Consider the following 20,487-nt stretch of genomic DNA (forward strand, 5'->3'; position numbering starts at 1 on the left):
TCCTACAGCCACCAGCCAGACTCTGCCTCTCCACCCACCTTTATTGTACTGGTAAAACCCAATAACGAGTAAAACCCGGTCAGCAGCGACCGCCTGCTCCGGGAGGGCTCCGTGCACCACGAACGGGGCACCTGGGGCCGGCCCTGACCCCGATCCCCGGCAGCCCTCAGGGTTTCTCCAAACGTGGGTATTTCTTGCGCAGGACGGAGACCTGGTCCTTGAAGAGGACGGGGTCGAGGCGCAGCTGGGAGGACACGAGGGGCATGTAGCCGAACCAGTCTGCCAACTGGTTGAGGCAATCCTGCCGCTGGGAGAAACGCCGGCCGCCGGCCGCCCCCGCCATGCCCTTCACCTTGGCAGGAGGGGAGCATGGGGGTGAGGGGCTCCGCTCCCCAGCCAGGGGGGGGTCCCCACATCCCCATCCTTGCACCCTACCTGCTGGGACACCGTCTCCTTGTGCTGCTTCCGCTGGGTGACCTTGATGGGCGGCAGCTTGGTGACGGCGGCCACGAGGACGTTCATCAGGATGTCCTCGCAGGCGGCCAGGCCGTCCACCAGCTCCCGCAGCCCCGCCGGCAGGTATTCCGTGAAAAGGTTGTGATAATACCTGGGGGAGGGAGCGAGGCGGGGGGGCAGGATGTGGCTGAGCCCCCCGCCCCACCGGCCCCCTCCCCGGCCGGGTACCTGTGGTAGAAGGCGGCGGCGGTGAGGACAATGGAGAGCTCGTTGGTCCACTTGGACGTGTAGCCCCAGCGCCTCTGCTCGGGGTCCCAGAAGTGGCTCCGCGTGGGGAAGCCCACGATGCGCTCGGGGAAGCTGCGCCACACCACGAAGGCAAAGTCCACCTGGCACGGAGTGGGGGACAGTGTCACGGGAGGGGGTTCACCGCCCCCCCTGCCTTCCCCTGGCAGCGTGCCCTGGGCGTGGGGACATGGGGACAGCGGGCACCGCTCCCTGCCAGCCCCGCGGTGCCCACTGAGCATCCTCCCTGGCTCGGCATGGGGCTTGCCCCAGCTCCACGGGGCTGGGGACCGTGGTGCCCACGGCCTCACCTCGCTGGTCGAGAGGCTGGTGTGTTCGTCCAGGCTCAGCACGGCGTCTGTCTGGATGGCCGCGTAGGGGAAGAAGCGGTCGCTGAGCTACGGAGGGGAATAATCAGGTTAGGATGGGCCATGGGGTGGGTGTCCCAGCTCCCTGCCCACATCCCAGCTCCCTGCCCGTGTCCCGGCTCCTCTCACCTTCTCCCTGCCCTGGATGATGGTCACAGGCACGGTGCTCTGGGGCCATTTCCCACTCGGTGGTGGCGATTTCTCGCAGCTCCACAGCACCACGATCTGCAGGGGAGAGGACCAGTGTCTGAGGAGTTTGGCCAGGGTGGCCCGTCGGGGTGTGTTGATGTATCGGTGTTTGTGGGGCAGCCAGGGCTGAGCCCCCCCCTCCCCTCCCAGCACTGCAGCAGGACCTGCTCCAGCCCAGCTCACCCCAAAACCATCTCATGGTGGTCTGGACCAGAATAAACCCACAGGTGGTCCCACCTCCACCCCGGTGGGCTGGGGGGACAGCTCTACCTACCCAAAGGTGACACCATCAGCCACCCGCTCCCCACCCCCAACCCCACCCTGGCCCTTCCCTGCCCACAGGACCCTGCCCCATCCCTCCTGCTGCATCCCTGGGAGCTGCACCGAGAGGCACAGGGCTCAGCTCCCCCCACCTGAGCGCAGTACTGGGATCTGGAGACGGCCTGGATGAGCCTGAGGAGGGGCTGGGAGGGGGACCCCCCCGGCGAGACGGCCCGGATGAAAGCCGTGAACTTCTCGGAGGGGCTGGAGCCTGAAAAAGGCCGGGGAGAGGATAGGTGTTGTGGCATGCACTGAGTTTGCCGTGCTCAGCTGGGCAGGCAGGGTCCTACCGTGCTGCAGGTAGTAGAAGGGAAAGTCCCCGGGGTGGGTGGAGAAGTCGGGCAGAGCCAGGAGCCCCCCCGGCAGCGTGTTCCAGAGGAAGCGGGAGCGGGAGCGGTGCGGGAGCAGCCGGTCCTTGATGATCTGCCAGAGGTCGGAGAGATGCTCTCAGCACCCCGGTTGTGACCCCGGGGGCTTGGGAGGAGGGGGTGCGGTGTTCGGGGGGGGCTCACCTCCAGCGTGGTGTGCACGATCTTGTCGACGGAGGAGAAATAGGCGTCCCACAGGAACTGGGTCTGCTGCTGGAAAGCCAGCACGCGCTCCGGGTGGATGCAGCGGACGGCAGAGGGGATCTGTGGGAGGAACCAGGGAGCTGGTTCCTCACCTCAGCGCCCCCCAGCCCCCTGGCAGGGTTGTCTCTCCTCCATCACCTCCACACCATCGCCAGGGACACCCCGTGGTCAAGGATGCTGTGCCACCACCCCGCTGCGGCTCTGCCACCTTCTCTCCCTGGAGCAGGATCTGGCCCAGGTGTCCCAAGAGCTTTGGGTCTGGGGAGATGCTCAGCACCACCCCAGGGCTGCGGCTGGGATGGGACCCCCACTGTGGGCTGGATGGGACCCCCCTGCATCCACTCACAGGAGGGCTGCTGGGCTCGGCTGCGGAGGTTTCACCCCCAAACTTGACTGGGGGCTCCACCACCACTGGCATCAACATGGGGGGGTCCCTCGTGCCTGGCGTGGGGCAGGACCCGGCCGCGGTACCTGCAGCAGCAGCCGCTCGTTGCCCACGACGGCAGCTTTGCCCCAGTCGATGGCTTCGGCGAAGGGCAGCTCCCAGCCGTCGCTCAGCAGCACGGGGATGCAGGCGGCCTACAGCGGGACCCCACACAGGCTGGGACAGAGCCCCCCCCAGATCCGGGGGAGGGGGATCCCCGACCCCCCCAACCCACCCTGTACCTGCAGCGCCTCCAGGAAGCGGAAGGAGCCCAAGCGCCTGCCCCGGGGCACGATGCAGAAGGTGGAGTTGTGCAGCAGCTCCTGATAGTCGAACCTGGGGTGGGAGATAGGGTGGGGGTCAGGCACAGCCCCCACTCACCCATGAGCATCCTGGGGGGGCTCACTGGCACCCAGAAAGGCTGAACATCCCCCCTGGGGGGCACGGAGCCAGCCCACGGCAGCGTTAGGATTGATCCAGGCTGATTTTGGCTCCGAACAGCCCCAGCTCCGCGAGGCCAGCGGAGCAGAGATGTCCTGGGTGATGGAGGGATGTGCGTGGGCATCGCTTAAAGAGGGGGGGGTCAGGATAGGACCCCGGTGCCCTTCGAAGGCGTGACCCAGCTCCCTCCACCTGCCTGTAATTAAACCCTGTGCAAAGCCAGCGCCCAAACCCCCAAGCCCGAAACTGCAGCGACTCCTCTGCCGTGCCCAGGCTTGCCGGGCAGGACCAGCCCTGCCTGCCCTGGCAGCGTTTCGGCGGGGGCAGAGGGCCGGCTGCCTGCAGGGGTGCAGGCAGTGCCCCCGCCCCGGGCTGGGCTTGCACCGTGGGCCTATGAAAGCCCCTTCTGTGAGGCTGGTGGGGAGAGGCGCGTCCACTGCCGAGTCCCTGCGACCGCGCCGGAAAATCCAATATTGACTTTAGGTCGGGACAGACCCCGTCTGTTCCTGCCCGCGGGAAGGGAGGGACGGGGCAGCCAGGTCCTGGATGGGCCCGGGGGGATGCGCGTGGTCCAGCGGGGTGGGGGTGGGGGGGCACGAGGCCAAAGGGCTGCTTGAAATGTGCTGGTCCCCAGGGGGGAAGGGTCTCCCCGTGGTGGGGATGTGGGGCTGGCCCCAACCTGGGGGTTGAGGACGTGTCCCCTCCATGGGTGCTGGAGCACCCGGGAGCATCCCGGCACTCTGAGATGTGAGAAATCGGCTCCAATGCCAAGGCACGAAGTTCTACGATCAAAACCTGCCTCCGGATGAACCACCCCAACGTCTCCAACAGACGCTGAAATCCCCATTAGTGCACCCTGTCTCGTTAACACCCCAGCTCCCGGCCGAGCGACCTGCCGGAGGGGCTCAAACAGCCTCCAGACCCCCCCGTAAAACTACAGCAGCGACGGCCACATCCCTGGAGCTGGACGCTGCCAGCGCTCACCCTCGGGGCAGCCCTGCTGCCACCCGCTCCTTGGGGACCCCAAACCCGGCCGTGACCCCCAGCACCTCCGAAGGGCCGTCCCCACTGCCAGAGCCGGGCGGGCAGCAGGATGCGTCCCAGGGGGGGCAGAGCGGCTGCGGGCAGCCTCCCCTCGCAGCGGTTGTCGTGGGGAGGCTGGCGCCGGCCGGGCTGTGGGGCCAAAACCTCCCGATGGAAATACTTCGCTCCTGACGCGCTGCGGTTTCCGGGTAATCACGCCGTCAGGGCTTCCTTGTTTTGTTAGGAACCGGGACGGGCGCCTGCCGGACTCCCTCCACCGGCCCCTCCGTGGCTCCGGCCAGGCCCGGTGCTGTCGGGGGACCCGTCGGCTCCAGAGAGCCTTTCCCAACCCACCTGGATTGCTTTAAACGTGGGGCAGCCCGCAGCGGGGCCGGCCCGCGGCGCTGCTACAAGCCGCCCTTTATCCGGGCACAGAACGGGTTTGTTTTAGGCAGCCCCCCGGTGTGAGGAGGGTGATGGAGCCCCCGGCAAGGCCTTCCTCCACTCCCCGTGCTGCTCTCCGCCGCACCGGCACCCAGTACCCCGAGCAAACTGGCACTGGGAGAAGGGGGAAGCTGGGGTCTCACTTTGCCAACCGTGGCCTGTCCCCATTGTCACTGTCCCAGCTCTGGGACATCTCCCGGAGCACGAGGCCATAAATCCCTGATGTGGGGTCGGGCAGAGCATGATGGAGACGCCGATGGTTTTTTGCCTGGGTGTCCCATGGGGACAAGCAGGATGGCAGAGGCTCAGTGTCACGCACCAGCACGCTGCCCTGCGCCACGTGTTTTCCATCTATCTGCTGCCTAAAGCTGCCCCAGGTGAGGTGTAAATCTCCCTGTACTTGCAAACAGCATTAGGGGATTACCTGGGCTGGGTGGGAGGGGGATTTCTCATCCCACCAGCCCTCGGCACAGTGTGGGGCTGACCTTGTCCCGCCCTGTCCCACCATCCTGCAATGCCCCATCCCCAAAAAGGCTTCGCTGCAGGGACTGACCCTGCGGGGCTGGTGGCACCCACCGGGATGGGGCCATGCAGTGCCTGAGCCACCCCCAAGCCCCGGTTAATCCCGGTGCCTGCAGCACCCCGGCTCCACTTTTACCTCCTGGCACCTCCTAAGACGCTTTGAGGATGATGCCCAGTGTGGCCTCTCCCCATCTGCTCTCCAGCCAGGTGGGTGCGGGATGTCCCCAAGCAGCAGGACGGGGACCTGCCCACCGCTGGCGGGACGGGGTCTGCACTCACCAGCCCCGCACTGGGTGGTGGGTGACGGGTCCCAGGCAGCAGGACGGGGAGGCGAGGAGCCAACGTGCATCCCCGCACCGTGGAGAAAAACCCAAACTCACAGACCTTTGTCCCCCCCAAATTTTTTTTACCAAATCCATCACACACTGCTGCCACTGTCCCTCTTTGCGAGAGGGGATGCAGGGGGACCCCCCACCCCACCACATCTGGGTGAGCTCAGGGCTGCCCACAGTGGGATGCCCAAGGAGCCGCCAGTTTTGCGGGATTTTTGGCAGAGCCAGTGAGGGGGGGATGTTTTGGGCTCATCTCCAAGAGAAACGTTTACGTTAGGGGAGGGTGGGAGGGGGGAGAAGAAAAGCATCATTCATCAGCGTTAGGAAAAAGGGAAATCGTATTAGAGGCAGCCGCAGTGATTGCAGATAAGAGCCGCTCTCTCCAGATTACTTGAACTTTAATACAGAGCAGGAAAGCCCTGAACAATCAGTGCCTCGCTCCCCTCTATGGAAATGAAACCCTCAGCTATTTCAGGAGAGCCCAAAACTTTCCTCTCTCCCCACCTCTGGAGGTCCAGCCACCACAGACGGGCACGGCTGCACCCCGCAGAGGGGCAGGAACATTTGCGGGGTGTGTGTGTCCCCACCAGACCCCCTTTCCCACCCCATCTTCCCACTCACTTTTCGTAGTCGACGTTATCCTTGTCGCAGCGCGTGTCCTTGTGCTTCTCCCAGTCCTTGCCGTGCTTGCAGGTGGTGAGCGAGATGATGTCCTTCCCGTTGTGGATGTGGTGCAGCGCGTTCCTGGTGCCGGAGCCGATGCCGGTCAGGTACCGCTTCCCCTTGAACACCAACAAATATTTCTTTTTCGGGGGGATCGAGTCCTGATACAACCACCCCTTCTCCCCGCCACGCTGGGGGTGGTCCTTGGAGAAGAGAGGGATGGAGATGTCAAAGCCGGGCCTGAAGCTCTCCGTGTAGAAGCTGGCTTTGGCCAGGATGGCCTGGCCGATGTCGAAGCCCAGGTCCTCGGTGTAATTGGGCCAGGTGCCCGAGTAGAGGTTGAAGATGAGGTGGTTACGGCCGCCATTCCAGAGCGGGAAGCTGCGGATTTTCTCATCGACATTACGGACGTATTGACCCGAGAGATGGTCACGGTCCAGCGTGTCGATGCTGAGGATGAAGAGACAGGCTTCCTCGGGGTTCGGGGTGTAGTAGCGAGAGCGCTCGATGGAGGCGAGGATTTTGCTGTAACTCTCCGAGAGGGGCTGGTCCCTCTCCCGGGGGTAGCTGAAGACTTTGAAGCCGTGCTTTTCACACCTGGAAAAGTCGAAGCAGGTTTCCATCCGGCATCTGCTGTTCTTGTAGACGCTCAGCCGTGCCGCCTGCCGCTCCCGGGGCGATGGCAGCGAGGGGTCCCCATCGCTCAGGAGCTCCTCGGGGTCTGCAAAGCTTTTGAGGAGGGACCGATCCGTCCAGTGGGGCCAGTTCCTCTGGGCTTCAACTTTCCTCCGGGAAAAGAAAGCGAAACGGCGCAGCTGGTCTCCTCCAAAGAAGAAAAGCAGGAGCCAAGAGGCGAGGAAAGTCAGGAAAATGTATTTCTTCCTGGTCTGCATAGGTTCACGCGCAGCCCCGGCTCCTCATCGGGCTCGGGCGGGCGCCAGAGTCCGGTCAAAAGGCCAATGTCCCGCACCTCAAGTGGGCAGTGGGATGGCTCCCGGCCCCCAGGTGTTGTCCCGTGGCCCTTGTAGCCCGTGGGAGCGTGGGTGAACCCCACAGTCCCCTTGCTGCCCCCTCCGAGCAGGGCTGCGCTGGCTTTTCGGGGCCGGCCGCCTCTCCGGCCGTGGAGCAGAGCTCGGTGCAGCGGCGTCCCGCTCCCTTCCCTGTGGCGCAGCCCTTTACTTCTCCGGGCCCCCGTGCCGCGACAATGACATTTCCATCACCACTTGGCCCAGCGTCAAATCTCTGGAGAAGGGGAGAGGTCGTGCCGTGGCCGTCCTGCCGCTGCCAACCGTGTCACCGCAATTGGTCCCCGCGGAGGGACCCCCCTCCCCAAACCCCTCCTGGGAATAAAACCTCCCGCTCCCTCCGGAGCCCCCATCTCTCACCAACCTGCTCCTTCCCCACCTTCCAAACCCGGTTTCCCCCCGCCCCACCCCGTTACCTCTGAGGACACGCAGTCCCGGGGGGGGGTTGGGCCGCCGTACCCCGAAGTCTCGATCCACGGCTCCCCGCGGCTCCGGGCTGCATCCCCGGCTGGGGACGGCGGCGGAGGGGCCACCGTGACGCCCCCCCGGGTTCTCCCCGCCCGTGGCGCAGCGGTCCCGGGACGCGACCGCACGGAGGAGCCGGGAGGTAGCCCCGCTCCCGGGGGTCTCCCCCTCCGCTCGCCTGCCCCGGGGGGGGCGCCTGGCTGGGGGGCGGAGGGGGGGGGTGGCTGAGGGTGTGTATCTGTGTCTGTGTGTCCCCTTGTCACCTTGTCCGTCTGTCCCTGCCTTGGGCTGCCTGTCCCCGTGTCCCCCCCGGCTGCCTGCACCCCTCGTGGCTGCCTGTCCTGTGTGTCAGGCCGCCTGTCCCCCCCTCCTCGGGGCTGTCTGTCCCCTGTCCGTCTGTCTGTCCCAGTGTGTGTCCCCCCCTCGGGGCTGCCTGTCCCTTATCCGTCTGTCCGTCTCCCCCCCCGCCCCGGGGCTGACTGTCCCCTGTCCCCTCGCCCGCCCGCCTCTCCCCCGGTCAGTGCCCGGCCCCGCTGCCCGGCCGGTCCCCGTGATCCATCCCCCCCCCGTCACCCATCGCCCCCCGTGGTCCTTCCCCCCCCCCCGTGTCACACCGCGTCCTATTCCCACCGTCACAACATTCGCCCTTGGCCCCGCCCACCCGGCCTCCCATTGGCCGCCCGCTCCCCCGTGGGCGTGGCCCGCACCCCCCCAGCGGAGCCCCGCCCACTCCCCCCTCCCTCCGCGGCGTCTTCCCATTGGCCGCGCCCGCAGAGTGCCCACGTGGGACGGGGGATCCCCGCGCGCCGCGAGAAGGGAGGGGGTGCCCCGGGGGGGGGACCCGGGGCTCCGCAGGGTCCCAGCGCCGTCCGCCCGCTGTGGGACCCCCCCCGAGGGCCGTGTCACGTCCGTGTCCCCACTCGTGTCCCTGCTGGCGGCGGCGGCCGGTGCCGAGGAGCCCCGAGGGGGGCGGCCCGTCCCGCTGGGCTCAGCCCTCGGGTGCGGCTGCCTTCAGCCCCCCCTCTACACCCCCCTGCTCTGTGCCCCGGAGCCCCCCCGAAGGGGCGGTTATAGGGCAGCAATGGAGTCACAGTGGGGCACCGGTGGGGACAGAAACACAGCTGGGGCCACCTCCACCAGTGACACCCACGGGCTCCAGTGACACCCCCAGGCTCCGGTGAAACCCCCGGGCTCCAGCGACCCCAAGCTCCGATGTCACCCCCAGGCTCCAGTGACACCCCCGGGCTCCAGCGCCCCCCGGGGTCCCAGCACGGCGCAGGAGGGACAGGCCCTTCCACAGCCTGGCCTAAGTCAAACCCAGCTCCAAACCCATCCACGCGCGGGAGCTGGGGCCATGGTGTCAAGCCGGTGGTGGACTGCGGGGTTCACCCTCCCCCGGGGCAGAGATGGGGGTCCCAGCCTGGCCTGACCCCCCCAAATCCACCATCCACAGCGCTCAGCTGTGAGAACTCTCGATGGCGTGGCTGGAACAGGAGCCGAGCAGGAGCGTGGGCTGAGTTAATCCCTCCCAAGAAAGCCCCGTAAAGGCCCCGTGAGCCCGGCATGGGGGCAACGTGGGCAGCAGCAAAGCCAACCAGCCCCCCAGTGCTCCCCCCGCGGCACCCACAGAACCGGGTCCCCAGGGAACCCCTCAGGGAACCCCTCAGCACTCGGTCAGAGGTGAGAGAGGGATGGCCCTGAGCAGCCTTGAGCAGCCCCCACCAACTCCGTCCAGGACCCCCTCTCTGGGGGCAGCTTTGTGGGGGTGCTGGGGGGGCTGAACCCCACCATGGGGAGCCAGGCGTGGGCTGGAACGGGCAGCACAGGCAGGTCGGGGCTCGCCTCTCCCACCCTGCCCCGGTATTCCCGGCCGTGCCAGCCGCCCTCCGCCCTGCCCCACCAGCCGGGCAAGCCAGGACGCGACGGGGCGCTGGATCCCGTCCATGGGTGTAACAACCCGGCCGGCCTCAGCCTGCAGGTGGACCGGCCTCTGGGCAGGATGGGTGCTCGGCATGGCGCAGGGTGCCACCAGCCCCAACTGGGCACCCCTGGGGCGGGGGGGGCTGTACTGGTTGGGAATGGGTTGGGGTCCCTCTCTCCTTGCCCCAGCAGCCAGGTGGGACTCAGGGGACACACACACACACACACAGCCCCGGGGTCCCATTCGGTGCCCAGCCCGTGCCTCAGTTTCCCCAGGGGACCACGCTGGGGAGCCCGGTGTGGCGCTGTGTGTGTGCGGCAGCTTGGTAGGGCCGTTTTTTACTAAATCTTTGGATATTTATTTGCCGGGCCCGGCCGGCTCGGCCCCGTGGGGAGTTAATCCCTGGCCGTGGAGGGGATTACCGCGGGCCCCGGCCGCTTTAGCTGCAGAAAGCGGATTAACCGAAGGACAGGGAACGTGGGGACCAGCAGCGGGAGCCCCGGGGCACCCCTGGGGCTCTGGGGGGGGTCATGGGGACAGTCCCCAGCCCCGGGGGGCAGGAACCCAGCTGGGGCACAGACAGGGACAGGGCAGCCCCGGGGTCAGGGTGGACACCCCCCCACAGCCCCCCATAGAGGGACTGCGACTGCCATGGAGGGACTGGGGTTGTGCTCTGTGCTAGGGGGCACTGGGAGCTGTGGTTTTGCACTGGGGGCACTGGGAGCTGCATCTTGCATTGGTGGCACTGGGAGCTGTGATGTCGCACTGGTGGCACTGGGAGCTGTGATATTGCACTGGGGACACTGGGAGCTGTGATGTCGCACTGGTGGAACTGGGAGCTGTGATGTCGCACTGGTGGCACTGGGAGCTGTGATGTTGCACTGGGGACACTGGGAGTTGCATCTTGCATTGGGTGCACTGGGAGCTGTGTCCTGTACTGGTGGTTACTGGGAGCTGTAGTCCATGTGCACGGGTGGCACTGGGAGCTGTAGGGCAAGGTACACTGGTGCGTGCTGGGAGCTCTGACCCGGTGCACTGGTGAGGTCGGGGGGGAGGTCGGGGGGGACTGGGGAGGGAGGGAGGGACTGGGCGAGACTGGGTGCTGGGAGCTGGGGGCACGGAGGGAAACTGGGACCGGGGGGAGCCCTGCGGCCTTGGGAGGAGCACTGGGAGCCGCAGGGGGAGCTGGTGGGGGGGTGGCACTGGGAGCTCTTGGGGAGCACTGGGAGCTGCGGGGGTAACTGAGGGCACTGGGAGCTGGGGGGAGCACTGGGAACTAGGATGGTAACTGGGAGCGCTGGGGAGAGCACTGGGGGCTGCGGAGAGGGCTCTGGGAGACGGGCACTGGGAAGCACTGGGATCTGTAGTTCAGCTGGGGATACTGGGAGGTGTAGTCCGGGGACCCAGTGCATACTGGGAGGTGTAGTCCCAGGCCAGGGCCATGCTGGGAGTTGTGGTTCTCCAGACCCGGGGGCTGCTGGGAGCTGTAGTTCTGCACTGGGAGGGTGCAGGACTCTGTCCCCCCCGTGTCCTCTGTGACTCCCGAGGGTGCTCGGGGTCACCCCTGCACTGACCCCTCGCTCGCACCTCCCCGTACCACCCCAGCTCTGTGGTGTCTGCCTGTGCTGCCTCCCCCCAACCCTCAGCATCCCCATGGAGGGGGGGACAGGGATGCCCCACAGCAGGGTGGCCATGGGGCAGGTTCTGCTGAGCCCCCCCTGCCCCGTCAGGCACCGACCAGCCATTCAGCCCCACCATCCCGGGAGAGAAACTCCGGGGTTTCATCCCTGAGCAGCCCCGAGGGCCTTTTTGGGGGGGGGAATTGGGAACCTTGGGTGCTTTTTCTGTGCTGGGGGGATGCCCAAGGTCTGGGCAATGGGAGAGGGGTGGGGGAAGGAGGAGGGACCGAGTCGGGGTCCCCCAGGCAGGGGACGGATGCTGACCCTGTGCCTCTGCCTTAGGCTCGGCCGCAGCAGCATGGGAGGGACGCAGTCGCTGGCGCTGCCCCAGGTGAAGGGACCTCACCCCGTGGGCTGCGCGGATGTCATGGTGGGCCACACGCGGCAGGTACGGGACAGGGACAGGGATGGGGACAGGGACAGGGATGGGGACAGGGACAGGCTTCCCCACACAGCAGGGTGGCTGCAGCCAGCTGGGTTTTGCAAGAGCTGAGCTCACCGAGGACATGGCCGCCGCTGCTCTGTGCTGTCCCCAAAGTGTCCCCTCTGTCCCCTTTCTCCCCCAGGGGCTCTTCCTTCGGCTCTTCTACCCCTGCCTGCCCCGGGCAGGGGCTGAGCGGCCGCTCTGGATCCCGCGCTATGAGTACTGCGGCGGGCTGGCCGACTTCGCCCTCCTCAGCCGCCGCTGGTGCGCACCCCTGCTCAGCGTCGCCATCGGTGAGGGGGTGGCAGGCACCACATCCCCCATCCTGGGTGCTCCCCCCAGTCCTCAGGGACCCACTCCCTTAGCGGGGTTCAAGGCCACCAAGCCCTACGCTTGGGGCAGCTGAGTGGGTGCTACAGGCAGAGATGGAGCTGAGCAGGGACCTGCCGTGGCAGCAGCATCCCACTGCCCGTGTCCCCCCTTTTCCTGGGGGGGTTTCTCTTCCCCGCAGGCTCCTGCAGAGTGCCGGTGAGCTGGAAGGGGCCGTTCAAGCCCTGCAGCAGCGGGTACCCACTGATCATCTTCTCCCACGGCCTGGGAGCCTTTCGGTAGGATGAGCCCTGAGCGGGGCTGGGGGTGCTGAGCCCCTGCTCAGGGCCAGAGCTGGGATGGGGACGTGGGTGTCCCGGGCCCCCCATGGCCCCGCTCAGAGCTGCCTTGTGTTGGCAGCACTGCCCTGACCCCGCTCCCCCTCCCTGGCTCCCTTGCAGGACCCTGTACTCCTCGGTCTGCTCGGAGCTGGCGTCCTGGGGCTTCGTTGTGGCGGCGCTGGAGCACAGGTGGGTGCCCCGGGACCCACCGAATTCGGCAGCTGTGACAGGGGCTGGCAGGGCATCGCGCCCCGGGGAGCTGCCGGTACCTCCGCGACATGGTTCCCTGCCCTCCTCCCGCTGCAGGGACCATTCTGCCTCCGTGACTTATTTCTGCCCAGCGGAGGCTGGGAGAGAGGAGTGGATCCCCTACCAACGGGTGCCCCAAGGGCAGAAGGAGTTTTATTTCCGAAACAAACAGGTACCAGAGCGGGGGATTAAGGGTGGGCAACCCGGGAGGCGTGAAATCCCTCGTGCAAGCCGAGCTGGCCCCCCATCCCTGGGGTCTTCATCTCCTCCCCCTCCCAAACCCGTACTGCCATAATGCTGGCGCTGAGCTTTTTCCTTGCAAGTGGAGAAAAATCTGTTCAACCTGTTTATCTCTGTTTCATGAGGTTCCCTCTGTCCAGCTCCAGCTGATACCCAGCAGGAGCTGGGCTGGGCTTTGCCATGTCCCCCGATGCTTAATGTCACCCACACCCCGGGGACAAACGGGCTTTCTGCCCAGCCCAGCGCCGCGGGCTGGCAGGGCTCCGGACCGGCTGCTGGGTTTGTTCATGCTTTGATTTTTGTCTCCCCGGGATTATCCCAGACAGCTGCTTGCTGGGGAGCAAGCTTTCCTGCTGAGCCTGGTTCCCCCCTGCTTGTTTCTGCCTCGTTTAAAAGGACAACATCGAGTCAAGATTTGTCATAGAAAAGCTCTCTAGGAAACGTAGTGGTTGGAGGTGCTTTTGGCAGTCTTAAATCACCTCCCAGCCTCTTATTTTTGTGTATGCTCTGTCTCATGGCACACTGCACAAACAAGGGAAACAATTTTCCTACAAAGATGAACCCATGAGCATAAATGTTGAGGATGAATGACAAATAAATTATAAATAGAGGGAAATGGTTGCCAGGTCAGCCTCAGTTACGGCATCTTCTGTGTTGGAGGGAGCAGGGAGGAGCAGAGAGAGGTTTTCATCTGAGTTTTTTGTCACTTGTCGCCTCGGGGAAAGGTCTTTAAATGTGCACGGCCAGCAGCATTTGTGTCCTCAGGGGAGCAGAGGACGTAGTCCAAAAGTGGCTCCAGGTCAGGGCTTCCTCCCCCTGAATCGGCGGTTTGGGCTTTTGAGCTGCTCCTGGATGGAGCCCCCGGGCTGGGTTTCAGGGTGATGTCCAGGTTTGCTCCCAGCAGCTGGGGTGGGACGAGGGTTCTGGGCTCCCCGCGGGTGTTTGCACCGGCGGATGGCTCCGGCAGGCTTGGCCGGGGGTCAGCTGGCGAGGAAACCAGGTTCTCCCTCCTCTGCACACCCCGCTGCCTCCTCCCCGGAGCAGAGGTCTTTTGCTCATCTCCAGCTGTCTGTGCTATCAGATAAACCGAATTAAAAACAAACAAAAAAAGAAACCATTCCAATAAATTCACTGCATCCCTGCAGGAGCCACTGCGGTGCAGCCTCTCACTCCTTTTTTGTTTGCCGTAATTCAGGGAAAGCCCTGTCGGGTCTAAGCGCTGCGGTTTTGGAGGGACGAGTGTGGGTGGATGTTGGGGGGAGGATCTGGCCCCAGATTTGTGGGGTGGAGGAGCTGGATTAACCAGGGAAGGGGCAACTCTCCCTCCCAGGTTCATCAGAGAGCGGAGGAATGCGTTCGAGCGCTCCAGCTCTTCAAGGACATCAGCAGTGGTAAATCTGTCCCAAACGTCCTTCACCAGGACTTTGATCTCTCCGTGCTGAAGGTATCTGGGTCTGCCTGTGCGGAAGAACCAGCCAAGAGGATCGTTTGGCTGATGGGGGGGTCCGGGTGCCCTTTGCTGGCAGGATCAGTCCTTGTTGCGTGAGACTCTTCCTCCAGGGACAAGCAGGGTCTGTGCAGAGCCACAGCTTTCCATGTTTTGGCTTCTTGGTGCCTCTCTTCTCCTTACTCTCCTCTGTGTATCTTTTCTTTCTCCCAGTGCATTCTTCTACATCTCGGCTTCTTGGTGCTTCTCTTCTCCTTTTTCTCCCCCGTGCATGCCGGGGAAGCCAGATCCCGTTGCACCAGTGGTCAAAACAGGACACAATGTCCCTTGCAGAGGGCAGAGCAGTGGGGCTTTGCTGATCTTCTTTTCTTGGCTTTTTCTTCCCTAATTAGGGACCTTCTGCAGCGAGTTTTGAACACAGGCTCCTCAGCCTTCTCCTTTTTGCAGGACAGCGTTGACCTGACCAAAGTCGCTGCCATGGGCCATTCCTTCGGCGGGGTGACAGCAGTGCTGGCCTTGGTGAAAGAGCCCGGTTTCAGGTAAGCTGCAGCGGGGGAAGCTCCGGGGCCACGTGGCTCATCCCGGTGGGAAGGGAACCCGTGGTGTGGGAAGCAGCGCCGGTGTCTGTCCTGCTGCAGTTGTGCAGTGGCTCTCGACGCCTGGATGTTCCCCCTGGAGAACTCACTGTACCCAGAGGTGCCCAAGCCTGTGCTCTTCATCAACACCGAGAAGTTCCAGACGCCAGAAAGTGTTGCCAAAATGAAGAGGTTGAGCTCCAGAAACAGCCAGACAAAGATTATAACCATCCTGTGAGTCAGGGGCTGGGGGAAGCCACCCACCAGTTCCCTGTTCCTGGGAGCACCTACGAGCTGTGTCCCAGCAGGAGGATCTCTCCCCAGCTCCCACTGAAGCAGATCCCTTCCTTGTCCCAGGGGATCTGTGCACCAGAGCCAGACCGACTTTGCCTTTCTCACCGGGAAGCTCATCAACCGCATCTTCAGCGCGAGGGGGACCCTCGACCCCTACAAGGGTCTGGACATCACCAGCAGGGCTGCTCTGGCCTTCCTGCAAAGGCATCTCCGTACGGCGTGGGGTGGAGGGCGCGTTGGCCGGGGGCTCGGGAGGGCACGGGAGCTCCCGCGCTTGCAGGGGGCTGCGGGGCGGCCGCTGCCTCCCTGGGCTTGGGTTTGGTGCTTCCCATCCCGCTGCACAAAGCAAAGGGGTCTGGTGGCTGCTTCTCCTTTACACCTGGAGCTGGGCTGATTATTTCTGTAGTAACCCCATCACCATCTCTGCCCCGTGCAGACCTGGAAGAGGATTTCGATCAGTGGGTCAACCTCCTCGAAGGCATCGGAGACTCGGTTGTTCCAGAAGCACCATTCTGCCGTTCCAACCTGTAGCCTGCTCCGAGGCCGCTGGTGGGAGCTGGGTACCAGGAAAGCGGCTGCTTCTTGTCCAGAATGAGCCGTGCAGGAGCCAACAAGGGCAGGAGGATCCATGGGGAGAGCAGAACCTGGGGACCATGCTCATAGGACATCTGGTGGCCAGGGTGCTGGGGGAGCGTGCCAGGAGAGCCCTCCCTGCAGTGAGGGCTGCAGAGCCAAGCGAATAAAATCCCCGGGGAAAAAGATGGAGTTGGCTGTCACTTGAGCCCGAGGTGACACCCCGCTTGCACGCAGGGGGTAGGTGGGCATCGATCCCTCGCTGGGCCTGGCTGGATCTGCTGCAGCTGTGGCACATCTGGCAGGAGGAGGCAGCGGGGTCGTTTGTGGTGGGTTGGGGGCAGTTCAACCATGGCCAGAAGAACCAGTGGCATCGGGGCTCCAAGCACAAAGGTAACGACAATCTTATTGTCATCCTGGAAAGCTGGCCAGCTTGCTGATTCCACACCTAAAATTTGGGGGAAGAAGAAAGAGGATGGTTTTAAACAAGGGCCTGGCTGGGATTATCTCTGAGCACCCCAACAGCACAGGGATGTGAAATGGGGACTGAGATCTGCCCAGGGATGGAAGGAAAAGAGCCCAACCTGGTTTTGTAGCGTGAAGAGCGACGCTGCTGCAAACAGGCACATGCTGGCCGTGGGAATAAGGCGCTTCAGAATTACCTCCGGCACATTCCTGGGTAAACCCCAGAGATGTTAGAGCAAGGGTGCGTTTTAAGGGGGGTCTGATCCTCAGCCATCCCAAAGCAGGGCTGAAGCCAGCGGAGCTGCGTGGATTTACCCCACCGGAGACCCTCGCCAGGGCCCTCAGCGCTGCGGCGGGAGAGGCGGCAGGTGACCCTGGACACGGCGCCTCGGCAGCTGCTGGGGACATCCGGGCTCCTGGCACAGGAGCTGCTTTTGCATTGTCCCCACCGCCACAATCTTGCGAGGGGACGGCAGTGGCGGCCCTGGCTTTGCTTCACCTCCTGCCATCGCAGAGAGAAGCTGCTGCAGATGACAGCACCCGGGGCCGCGTGGAGGCAGGATTTACTGGGGTGCTGAGCTGGAGGAGAGGGGCCTTTGGGTGGCACCTGCTATTCCTTACCCAGTGACAGCGGGTGACACGGGTGCCAGCAATGCCCTTCTCCCAGGGGAAGAAAGGGGAAGGGAAAAATAGCATCTCCACCGGTGCTCGAGTTGTTTGTGTCACCGTGACGGCCACGTCCTCGCCTCGCTGGTGGCCCCCTGGCCCCTCTTAATCAAGGGCAAGTCCTAGGGCTGAGGATGCTGCGGGATGGCCTCGGGGGGAAGGCACAGTGCTGCGCAGAAGCAGGGGACATCTTTCAACATCTCCTCTGCTCTCCAGTGACACAAAGGACTGATGTGAACAGCACCACAAGGCCCTGGTGCTTTTGAGGCTTCCAGATTTTTCTTTTTTAAATTGTTTTACACCTAAAACACCATTTCTAGCCTTAGGAGCAGGCTGGGGTGTGACAACGCAGGGAGCCTCAGGACCGCTCTGCTGAGATGCTGAGGGTGGGTGGGGGACATTCAAGGTCGATGTATGCAATGGATCGTGTGGGGGAGCTGGGGGGGGGCGGACAGAGCCCGTCAGGTTTTAACAGTGAGAGACAGTGACTGGTGCAGAAATCAAATCCCATTTTCCTCCCCGAATTAGCACGGCCAGCGATCTGCGCTGGCAGCTACAGGGGAGCAGCTCGGCCATGGCTCCAGCCCGGCACAGCTGAGGCAGGCTATAAATTCTGCAAGACTCTTATGTAAAGGCTTTCGGGGAAGGGGGTGGCAGAAACCGACTTGTGCTCAGAGGGTGACTGTGACATTCATTAACCCTTCGGTTCACAGAAAGCCGCTTATTCCCACCGCCAGTGCCCGTGGGGCTGGGGGAACAGGGAAGTGGGCGGATGTCCTTCTGCCTGGCCCTGCATCCCTTTGGTCCCCGCTCCAGAGCTGGCCTCTGCACCCACGACCACATTCCCAATTTTCTGAACCCTCCAAAAGAAAGAGGAGAGTTCAAAAAAGCCCAGGGGTCACTTGGGCAGGGCAGACACCCTCTTTCCTCCGCTCCATCAGCCCCTTTCTGCTCTCTGTGGGATGTAGTGCTGCAAGAGCCCTCTCTGAGCATTTTCCTACTTCACTGACTCGATGCATCTGCTTTAAAATCCAGCCCGGAGCCATCTCTGCAGTCAGGCTCCCCTTGCAAGCAGCGCTTTCCTCCAGATCCCCATTACATGCTCCAGCCTTGAGGCCGGAGGCAGCGTGCACAAAAGATGTGGCACAAATCCCCAGTGTAGCACGTGAGGAAGGTGTTTTCCCCCCATCACAGCTCGCTTGGATTGCTTCACAGGGCCTCAGAGGTCAGAAGGGGCTGGGACAGCTCTGCTGGAGGCAGAATTTCCCAGGCCAGCCACAGGCAGGGACAGGGCATCGTTCCCTGCCACCCGCCCAGGCCAGCGACAAGAGGGGAGAGCCTTTGGGGTGGCCTGGGCTGCTCCAGTCTTGCCTGTGCCACACTGGAAGGTTTTCTGGCAAAAAGCAGGATTTAGGGATTAGCCTGGTATGCGATCTGCCACAGCAGCCCACTGCCACCAGCTCTTGGTTGCTGTGTCCTTACAACGCAGAGGTTTGGGGCTGAATGTGAACTAGCTGGGGTTTATATCCATAAATCCCCCATGTTTTATCCACAGAGGGATTTTGCTTTTCAGGGATGTGGGAAGGAAACACCAACCCCGTTAGGTTGAGGGGGTTGGCAGCCCGGCCATCCCCTGCCCTGGAGGGTTGTGCATTGGGAAGAGTTCACTTCCAGCCAAGCATTTCAATGTGTCTGATCTGCTTTAATATTCAAACTGGTGGCTTTAAAAATAAAAAAACCCACCACGCTGCCCATTTATATTCCCCTCACAGCTGTGCTTGCAGCATGGCTGGGGTATGAATGGACACATTCCTCTTACCCACGGCTTATCTCCGCAGAGCAACCTCCGCTCTCCGACCGGCTTCGGCTTCAAAGCTTTCCCCTCTCCGGACTCGGGGCTGAAATCCGACAGTGTCAGCACAGACCCGGTTTGGAGCTTTTCGTATATTAGAGCTGAGAGTCGTCTTCTCATCCTCCCCACCCCCAGCTCGTCCTGCCTGTGGCTGCCTCCCTCCTGGGAAGCCCCTTCCAGCCAGCAGATCCCTCCCCATCCCGCTGCACATCCATGCAGCAAACTGGAGTTACCAGCTCCAGCCTGCTGCAGCATTCTCTGCCGCTTAGAAAAAAACTCATTTACTCAATTGAAGCTTCCCTGTTGATTTAATTAATGCAAATTGAGACATGTGTTAAAACCTCCTTGTAATTACCGTAACACTTACTGTCGTGTTGGGTTTTTTTTTTTCCTTTTTCTTGTAATTTTCTTGTATTTTTATGGAAAATAGTAAGGCCTGGATTCACAACAGCTTATAAAGGTCCACGGCCCTGCACGCTGAGCCCAGTGCGTGCTGTGAGAACCGGACGAGCTCTGGTAGAGGAGCTCGGTGCCCAGCCGTGGGCTGCGATACCAGCCCCGAAGACCAGCGTGGATGCAGGCACAGGGCTGACCCTGCTCCTAACCCAAACCCGGGCAGCACCCTCTTGAGCAGAGTTCCTTAGATTCCTTTGATCGGTGAGTATATGCTTGTTTTTACGTTGATTTTTCTACTGACAAGTCGAAACTTTGCTCTGGGTGAAGTTCTGAAAAAAAATCGAGGTTCTTAATCTCCAATGCGATTTGTTATCATCTAATGCATCGGCTTCCAGGCTGCCTTGAGCTGAAAACCCCGGATGCTCGCAGTCACGAGGGATTCAGCTCAACTTTGTCATCTTCCCAAGCACCAGGTCCTCCCACGCTGGGTTACCAGGGCTGGGATCCAGCGCAGGGCACGTGCTTGCCAGCTTCGAGGCGCAATGCTGCGGGGCTGGCCTGCAGGCGCAATGCTTGCTGAGTTCTCTGGCCTTCGAAATGCAATACCATGGACCAAGAGGGCTCCTGTTCTCTCAGCCAGCAGCATCGAGGGTATTTTGAGGGCACAACTGGGTTTTTTGGCAGTTTTCACTCTGTAGCAGAAGCCCCATTTCAGGCTGGAGTGGTCTCTTGCTGACCCTAGAGATGATTCCCAAATAAACAGGGGAAACTGAGAAGGGGAATTGAGGCACTGGAGGACAGAAGAAGCTGTGTGAGGTCTCTCTAGTTCCAGGCTAACCTGAAAAAGCCCTTGAAATAGATTTGAAGGGGTTTTTTTGGTTAATATCCAGATTTCCCCCAATTTAGGAAGGACAGGCTGAGCTCAGCCCCATGGACGCTGGGTTGTCCTTTGCACCTGAGCGCGGTGGTGGGGGAGAGCAGGGAGCTGCACGAGGTGGGGACCCCAAATGTCCCCCACATCCTTTTTAACCCTTTGGCTTACGTCTTCACCCCGGACTGGGGTGCAGGGAGGTGCTGAGACTGTCAATACCCCTCCCTGGGTGACACGGTGGCACCGGAACCCCCCAACCCAGCAGCTTCAGGGTGCCTTCGTCTCCTCGTGTTGATAGCAGCTCTCTAATGACGTTCATCATGTAAGGTCTGGGTTGGTTTTTTGTGTGTGTTTGGGTTTTTTTAATTAAAATGAAGCACTTAGGTTGGCAATCACAACATAAGAATGTCTTTCTGGGTATTGATTTTAGCGTAGGGCAGCATTTTGCTGGTTTATTGCATAAAAGACAGAAATGTGGTTTTCCTCCAGAAAGGCCGGCTTTGTTTGCCTGTTCTCACAGCTGCAGAGGATGTGTCTGGTCTTTTTTCTTTTAATATATATATTGATCTATTATGACCTCAAATTAGTAGGGGAAAAGGGATCAAACAGCACTGAGCAAGTGTTAAGTACAGGTATTGTTTCCATGCTGAGCTAT

General features: G+C 62.4%; 2 protein-coding genes across 9 annotated transcripts; one reads left to right on the forward strand and one right to left on the reverse strand.

Moving 5' to 3' along the window:
- Positions 1–23: 23 nt before the first annotated feature.
- On the reverse strand, positions 24–7,999 carry EXTL1 (exostosin like glycosyltransferase 1). Of its 2 annotated transcripts, none has more exons than XM_074894377.1 (12): positions 7,482–7,999; positions 5,999–7,282; positions 2,858–2,951; positions 2,663–2,770; positions 2,132–2,251; positions 1,910–2,042; positions 1,712–1,830; positions 1,239–1,334; positions 1,053–1,139; positions 685–845; positions 436–607; positions 24–244 (listed from the first exon to the last, which is right to left on the reverse strand). In XM_074894377.1, the coding sequence occupies exons 2-12, from the start codon at positions 6,931–6,933 to the stop codon at positions 167–169; spliced, it is 2,103 nt and encodes a 700-aa protein (XP_074750478.1). In that variant the 5' UTR covers positions 6,934–7,282; positions 7,482–7,999; the 3' UTR covers positions 24–166. The 2 variants fall into 2 exon arrangements, with proteins under 2 accessions (XP_074750478.1, XP_074750477.1); XM_074894376.1 differs by having other exon boundaries at positions 24–352; positions 7,482–7,996.
- Positions 8,000–10,445: 2,446 nt separating this feature from the next.
- Positions 10,446–15,768, forward strand: PAFAH2 (platelet activating factor acetylhydrolase 2). Of its 7 annotated transcripts, none has more exons than XM_074894512.1 (11): positions 10,446–10,489; positions 11,413–11,518; positions 11,697–11,847; positions 12,066–12,162; positions 12,325–12,393; positions 12,511–12,625; positions 14,024–14,137; positions 14,588–14,679; positions 14,779–14,949; positions 15,073–15,221; positions 15,446–15,768. In XM_074894512.1, exons 2-11 carry the CDS (start codon positions 11,429–11,431, stop codon positions 15,538–15,540), a joined length of 1,143 nt encoding a protein of 380 aa, XP_074750613.1. In that variant the 5' UTR covers positions 10,446–10,489; positions 11,413–11,428; the 3' UTR covers positions 15,541–15,768. The 7 variants fall into 7 exon arrangements, with proteins under 7 accessions (XP_074750613.1, XP_074750614.1, XP_074750610.1 ...); XM_074894513.1 differs by having other exon boundaries at positions 15,073–15,170; XM_074894509.1 differs by having other exon boundaries at positions 14,835–14,949.
- Positions 15,769–20,487: the final 4,719 nt, after the last annotated feature.

The sequence above is a fragment of the Strix uralensis genome, chromosome 25 (assembly GCF_047716275.1).
Source record: "Strix uralensis isolate ZFMK-TIS-50842 chromosome 25, bStrUra1, whole genome shotgun sequence".
NCBI lineage: Eukaryota > Metazoa > Chordata > Aves > Strigiformes > Strigidae > Strix > Strix uralensis.